Genomic DNA, 8,110 nt, shown 5'->3' with positions numbered 1-8,110 from the left:
ACGGGCAACTGCTGCCCGGGATTCTGCTGGGTGCTCCCATCTGTGCAGAATTTGCCCGCATTGCGCAGGAAATGAAACAGGGTTTTGATCATGGTAAGTACTGTATGGTAGGGAGACAGCATTCGAACTGCTGCAGCTTTGTCAAGGAAGCTGGTCTGCTGCTGAATATGTCATTACCTTCCCGACGATTTTTAGACCATTATGCATGTCTTCAACAGGGTTACCCATGTAACAACCCCATTGGTTACCTTGGTGAGAACATCACTTATTATTAACTCGTCCCAGGCACCCCCTGGTGTTGGGGCATCGGTTGTTGCCTAGACATAATCCCCACATTGCCAGGGACTGGGGCGCTACCTTTGGTTGGATCCCATTTTCTCTGGAGCTATGCAGCACCTACCATTTGGTTAGAATATGAGAGGCAGATGAGCATTCAACACCCCCACCGGTCACTGCGAGTAGCTAGTGATGCCTTTTTGGGGGAATGCAAAAAAACTGATGAAAAAATGTGCATTTTAAATTGCATTAGCCATGGCATATTCCATCACAGTTCGGCACTGTGACAAACTTTGCATGACTAATTAAAGTTTAAGTTTTGTACCACCGGCTGGGGAACTTCACGTTGCTTTGTTTTGCATACTAAACAATTAATTTCTCCATTGTTTATCTTAAGCCAGGGGTGAACTTTACATAGGGCTGGAGTGTGATTTAATTTCTGACTTTGCAGTTTAAGTCCCCGGACAGCCCAATAAATCAATATACAACTAAACATAAGAACTGACTATTCCTATTAGAAGGTTTTCACATGTCAATTACCCATTAAATGAGCATTCTTACCTAAGTGCTTTAATTTTACTTTCATGTTGTATTTTTTACCTGCACTTTACTAAACTGTGGAGCGGCCTTGTCATAAATAAACAATGAAGCATCAAAGCCCACATCATTACAGTTTGTCTTGATTGCTTTGGCAGAATTCTCAAATGACAATTAACATTGCAAAATAGCCAGTGTAATCCCCACACCATAATGGCATTTCTGCACAGCAAAATGTTATTTGTCATTGTTTCACAGAAATTGACAAATGTTTTAGTACATGAATGCAAATATTCTTGTACAATTTTGTACATTTAGGAGCAGCCTGCCGGGAATTCGGGAGAACCTCCTAATTAGCCACTCCGACTGTGGTGACCATTGTTGCAAAGTAATATCTAATACTGCTGGTACTTCATATTATCAGCATCACAGCTGCAGTTTTTTATAATTTATCCAAATTATATTTACTTTTTTGAGATGCACGTTCAGCATCCTATAGCAAGACAAAGCAGGAACTTCCTGCATTATAATAGCAGACAGTTCTGTGCTGAATTTCAAACCTCAGTTTGTATTTGCAAGCTAGCTTGCTTCTTCACCAGTCATATAAGTTGTTAAGCAAGTTATATACTAAATTGCCCGTAGGTGTGCATGTGAAAGTGCATGGTGTGTGAGTGTGTCCTGCAATGGGCTGGCCCCCCATCCTGGGTTGTTCCCTGCCTCGTGCCCGTTGATTCCGGGATAGGCTCCGGACCCCCCGCGACCCAGTAGGATAAGCGGTTTGGAAAATGGATGGATGGATGGATGTTGGATCAGATTTTTTTTTCCCGAGGTCATGCTTACAGTCAGAATTTAACTCATGAAACCCTGCCAGATATTACACTGAGCTACTGTAAATGGTTCAGTTTTTTTTCCAGATACATGCTCAGTTTGAATTTAGATTTCTGACATTAACAAATGAGTCGGCAATACAAACAGTCCAAACATACAGTAAATGTCCAAGCAGCTGCTGGTAAAACAGTATCAGAATGCACACACATACCAAATGGCAAAATGTAGTTATGTAAGCCTGTGTTTGTGACGTTCTGAGGAGTCCATACTGCAGGTTCTTTGACATGCAGGTCAATTACTATATCTGCCCCCAAAGACACTGTTGAATAGTCCTTAGTGCTCAGTGTGGCACTGGGGACATTATCTTATGTTAGGACAGTAAAGTGACATTTCTTCCTGCTATCATGCCATTGCCAGAGATGCTACTAGACATACACAGGTATTGGTGTCCACAAGTCTTTATTGGAACAAATGAAATGTACTATTCATTTGAAACAGGACAGAAATTATGCCGATATGTCATTATGAGTCACTGATCCTGTGCCTGCTCAGCATCTGTAATGTGATCACAGACAGGCTTTAAATCACTGGTTATGCACATGATTGGAGTGTGTTTACCACCATCAATAGGCGGATACAGACTTGGCAGTATGATGGGCACTGAAATATGTGGCCTCTGGAATTAAGCCTCAGCGAGTGCAGTGGAGCCTGGTGACCTTATGGAGGGGTGTGATGTTGGTGGTGCAGGAGCTACTAGAGAAGCCGCTGGCAGGGCTGTGAGGATGACCTGATCCGAGGGTGAAGGTTAGCAACTTCACCTGCCTGAGATGCCCTGGGAGACTGTATCTCCCAATATCGGCAGTAACTTCTCCTCACTGGGGGTGAGTGCGGGTGCAGAGCTGGGGCCCCCACCCATCTGCTCCCAGTCTCTCCACACTGCAGCACCTCTGGCCTTGGCCACACTGGCAAAACCATGTCACTTCTTCTGGATGTCCCACTCACTCCCTGGGCTGGGACTGGACAGTCATCTTTCTGACAATGTCTTCCCAGAGGTGTTACTTACCTTTGACATTGTGCTCTGGAAACTTGACAGTAATGTGTCCCTGAGCAGCACCACCTCCTCTAGGAGGATCTACATTTCAGTTGAAGCTGTGGACCTGCGTGGCCTGTGTTTTCCTGCCAAAGTGTGTTGTTGTCGTGTGGATGCATTAATTTTATGGCAAACGGCCAATCATGGACAACTGTGAATTACACCAGTACTGTGATGGGGCTGCTGGTTAGTGAATGCTGATTACAAAGAAATTTGACCCACCAGGGTAGGGATATTTCATTACAGTTTCTTGATTGCTAAGATGCATTTTCCAAAATGTTCATGTCTGTTGCAAAACTCTACATGCATTTCCCAAGTTGATAAAGGCAGTTATGGCATTGTATCACAAGGGCAAAAGAATCAAAAATGGCCAAAACTTTGAGCAAAACACACAAAATAAGCCATCAGTAAAATATTGTCCCTATAAAGAAAGCATACCATTCTCTCATAGAACATGGTGGATTATACCATTCTCTCATAGAATGTGCTGGATTATACCATTCTCTCATAGAACCTGGTGGATTATACCATTCTCTCATAGAACCTGGTAGATTATACCATTCTCTCATAGAACCTGGTGGATTATACCATTCTCTCATATTGCCACACACATGGTTATGTTACCACCATGATGACCTACCACATCCACTGTGGCTCAATCGCCTGTTATGTTTTTTCCACGTTGCCTTATTTTGTTCAGCTTGAATCCTGCTCCATCCACATACACAGACGTATCCACATACTCCATCACTCTCTGCAAAGCAAAAATCAGCGCATCAGATCAAATTGCAAATGAACGTCCAATAGTGTGACACCACTCAAAGAAAAAACCACTCAAAGAAAAAAAATTACAAAATTGTATGTTTAAAGTCTCAGATTACATTGACATTACTGTACCTGCACATACAGGAACCTTTGCTCCTTCACCCTCTCATTATTTCTGGAAAAAGGAATCCCGTAGAACTGTTTCATTGTTACAGCACGTCTCTTCAACACCCCATCTATGGTAGGGAGAGGTGATGTTCTCGAAGGTGGTGTCATCTTGTAGAATGGCGGTCTGAAGCCTAATCGCGTTGTTGGCCCTCACCATGTCAACAATTGCTATCTCTTGTTCTGGTGTCAATAATGGGTCTCTGCCAACAGTCTGCCATTGCCAAGTTTGTACAGAAGCAGCAAAATATAACTGCATATATATCCGGTTATATACCCATTTTCATGTCTGAACATTGGTATTGTGGATGGCGCTGAGGTGTGGCTTAGTTGTGGCTGGACCCTTCATTCAGCCTCAGTCACGCTTAGGCCATGGTTTACAGTTTTTCTGAATTGCTACAACACATTTTCTGAAACCTTGCATCTTTTTCTCGAAACAGTAAACACAAAACTCCATCTCAAGCTACATTCGCAGAACCTCTGGCTCTTCTTGCAAAATCAAACAATCCACCCAAAACGGTTTCGCCTGTGCTCAAGACCAAAACGATGTCTTCAGATCATACAAATACAACCTTTCAAAGCAGTCAAAACAAAAAAGAGTACTGAGCAGTCATTGCACACTACATCAAAAAAATGGAAAACACTGTATTCGGGGCATATAGCTGCAGGAGAAATGTTTATTTACAATACAGTAAATGCATTTTGCATCTTCCAAAAAAAAAAAAAACAAAGAAAAAAAGAATTTCATGACTCAGTGGATTCAGCATTTACTGTATGTAAAGTAAAAATAAAGTACTGGAAAAGACAGAATTTTCCATACTGTAAACATACAGTCAAGCGTGATCCCCCTGAAGTTGGAACACATCCTCCGATCACTTTCCGTAATGATTGGGACCATCACCCCAAGTCTGCTAATCCAAAGGCACTACCCCTGATCTCAACACAACACCGAAGAAGCAGGTTAGCCAAGGCAGCCCAATGACATTCAGAGCCTTCAGGAACTCAGCGCCAACATCATGGAGCCCTGAGCATTACCACTGAAGATCTTTTTACCTTCCTTACTGACCTCCTCCTCCTCCACTTCATACAATGAAGGCATGTCAGTGGGTTTCCGGAGGTCCTCAGAGTGCTCCATCCACTGCTTAACTATATCCCTAGTTGAGGTCAACAGCAAAGCCCTGCATCCTGCTTCATGAACAGAGATGAACATTTTTTTATAGTATATCAATTTAAGCTTTGCCCAAACATTTAGTCAGTTCAGTTAGTCTTAATACAAATGGGTTCCCTCACTGTACAAAATATTTTCATTTCTTGCTTCCTGCAACCTAAATTTAATACGTTTCACATAAAGAAATCATAAGAAGAACTGAGCTGTCATAAATTAAATTAAGAAAAAAGAAAACCTGCACAGGGTCTCATGTTTCTGTGTAGCTTATGGACTTTGCCTTTGTCACCTTTGGGGGCAAAAATCACAACCGAGTCACTGAACCGAGGAAATGCACACAGTTATTTCATAAGACATTTTGATTTACACATTTTCGGCTGAAGAAGTACACACTCACATCATAAGAGGGTAGAATGTTTATTCCCCTCTTTTCGATTTCAAAAATATCTCCCAGATAATTTATTTCTTGGTTCTGTATAATGCAGTGGTAGGACATCCATCATCCACTGTGAAAAGTATAGAGAATCTCACACTTGTTTTCAAGACCTGTACAGCTATTTATATTTACAATAAATTAAAACTTCAATTGCTTTGTTACACTCACGTAACACTAAAGGTTTTCGTATAAATTTGTATAAATGTATAAATACAGAAGTCATGGGAATTAACATATTTTAAAAAATGCAAATTCAATAGAAGGCTTTATTGGTAGAGCAAAATGAGAAACTTCATACTAAGATTTAGGTTTATTAGTGATGGGAGAAATGAGGTTTCCCACAGAGGCTTGGTGTGTCATGCCCTGTCAGTTTCTGAATGGTCTCACTCTCTTCTCGTGTGTTATTTTGTTGGTTCCTGTTGGCAGTGATTGACAGTGCACAGTAGTCTTGCCCATGGTAGGTTTTTAAGTCTCACATGTTACTAATGGTAGCACAAGCCCAGTCTACCTTCAAATATTGATGGTCAAAAGAATGTATTTAAAAGCCAGAGTATAGTATCATGATTATTGGTGCAATACATGTGTGCTGCTGAATCCCAAAGAAACTGTCTGCATTACCATCTCCAGGCACACTGCATGAATTGTGGGGATCTAATGGGTCCCGGAAGCCCCCAAGACCCCTGACACAATACAAACACCTCTCCTTCAGCCCACTCCTGGCAACACCCCACACCCACCTGCCACTTCTGAGGAGATCCTAAGTGCCTCTGTTGGTGTGACAGGAAATGAAATCAGGATGTACCATTGTGAAACTGTACAGTGCAGCAGAGGGCTGACCCCCCCCCCCCCTACCCCACCCTGAAAAGGCTCAGCCTGTCAGTGTTCTGTACAATCCACTGTGGTTTGGTCTCATGAACCTGTGCTTATGCTTTTCACAAATTGAAGTAGTGCTCCGAATTTCCTCACCTATATGCATTGAAGCCTATCATGACATTAAGGAAATATGTCAAAAGAGTAAAGTATAAGACCAGAGAAATAAATGTTACTCAGCAGCTCAGGAATTACTATGCTTTAAAGCACAGGTTTACCCAGGCTGAAGCCCTTAACCTTGTTTAATAACACATATACCCCTGGCTGCAGCGATTAACTTAAACTTCCAGTCATACAACTGGAAGCAGAACCTGTCTGGGAATTCAGGGACACCTTACATTTTAAAATGACAACCTTGCAAAATAAAAGTCCTCCATTCATAATCGCCTGGCTTCACATGGTTCAAATCAGTGCTGTTCTAATAACAGGCGACCACAGACCAACTGAGGCTGTAACACTAAGTACACTGACTTGGCAAAAACAAGATATTAAAAATGCTCAAAAAGTGACCCCAACACACAAAATCTGGTCAAGATGTGCATCTAGCCTAAAAAAGGACCAAAACAAAATGTCACCTCTCTCTTGGAAAAAAAAAAAAAAAAATCTTTTTTAGATGAATGACCACAAAACAGTTTGCTTTCAAGCAATATCCATATGGCTTAAGAGCACAATCAGTTTGTACAAAAACAGTTAAAAAAAAAAACAACATTCACACTTCTGGAAAAAAATGTGATCTTCACACTGGATCCTTTTAAGCTCAGAAATGAAGAAATAAAAATCCAAACTACTTTACCACCCGACTGACATGGCAAGATCCAAGTTTTGACAGTTTCAGGGAAAAGGTCAGGGCAGCTTTGGTCCTGCCAACTTCAACCCAAAAGCCGTTCGACCAGCAGATGTCAACATGCCTGGATGGAGTAATATTTCTAATGTGGCTAAATGTCTTGGTACTTTGCTTTAAAGGAATTTCTCAATTATAATTTGCTATGGTACCAAAGCCCCTACTGTACCATGGAAAAGGCAAAGGAGACCATCAGCCCCGGAGAATATTCTGTCCAGAGGGGAACCCGGCACTGAGAGGGCGGCCTTACTGTGCCTGTCGCTCACATCCAGCCTTCAAACAGATGATCAGGTCATCAAGGCATGGGGTACACAGAGAGCATGTCTGCTATACTGTATGCAGTAGAAGTGCATCAAAACTCAAAACTACACATCTGACGCCTGGAAAAGACCTATTCCAACCTTTAGCTGTTCTCACATTTATTTACAGTTTCATTTGGATACTCATGATTTGGCACCGTGAACATCACTAACACAATATAACCAAATAATTATCAATTGATATTGAGATGGGTTTTGGGGAGAAATCACTTCTTCTGCATTTGCTGCAGTGTTGATGGTTGTCAAAGCCACCTGTGAGGGTGCTGCTGGTTCAGTCTGTCATGTATGGAGGGGCTGAGGGGGTTGGAGCATCAGACAAAAGAGGAGAAGCCTGTGACGGGTGTCCGTGAGCCGGAGGCTGGCTGTCCAGTCGGGGTATAGGCTCCACCCGTGCTGTGGGCCGTGACCACGGACTGGTAGTAGGGCTCGCTGTCTGCGCTGGCACACTCCTCATAGGCATAAGCCAGGCTCTGCTTCAGGCCCTTCTGCTGCCGTTTCCACGAGTTGAAGTAGGTGGGGTCGCTCATGTAGTGGTTGACGAATGAGTGCTTGGGTGGCTCGTCCTCCGGCTCGCTGTCCGTGGCCTTTCCAGGGAGAGAGAGAGAGAGTGTTGGCAGAGGGATTAGCCTAACAGGGTTTGGGAGGACCTCTGCTGGCCTCCATATTCTGTGCATACCTAGGGAAGCATTTTCCCTAACTTCAGTCTCCTCAAACCAGACCAAAACTAGAGGGATGAGGATATGTCAGGGGGATCTCTGGTTTCTTGTTCCACATGATAGTAGATCACTACAACATAGTAGAGACTCAATCCTCAACA

The 8,110-nt window shown here is 42.7% G+C and overlaps 1 protein-coding gene across 1 annotated transcript in view; it reads right to left on the bottom strand.

The window, feature by feature from the left end:
- Nucleotides 1-7,375: 7,375 nt before the first annotated feature.
- The window catches only part of LOC125718016 (protein sidekick-1-like), a 284,877-nt gene continuing 284,142 nt past the window's right edge, over nt 7,376-8,110 (bottom strand). Inside the window, exon 45 of the mRNA XM_048991479.1 lies at nt 7,376-7,877. Coding sequence (XP_048847436.1) covers nt 7,605-7,877 — 273 coding nt within the window. The 3' untranslated portion in view covers nt 7,376-7,604. The remainder of the gene's footprint in view (nt 7,878-8,110) is intronic.

This window comes from Brienomyrus brachyistius, chromosome 22 (genome assembly GCF_023856365.1).
Source record: "Brienomyrus brachyistius isolate T26 chromosome 22, BBRACH_0.4, whole genome shotgun sequence".
NCBI classification, from domain to species: domain Eukaryota; kingdom Metazoa; phylum Chordata; class Actinopteri; order Osteoglossiformes; family Mormyridae; genus Brienomyrus; species Brienomyrus brachyistius.
This window is presented reverse-complemented; position numbering and strand designations above follow the sequence as displayed.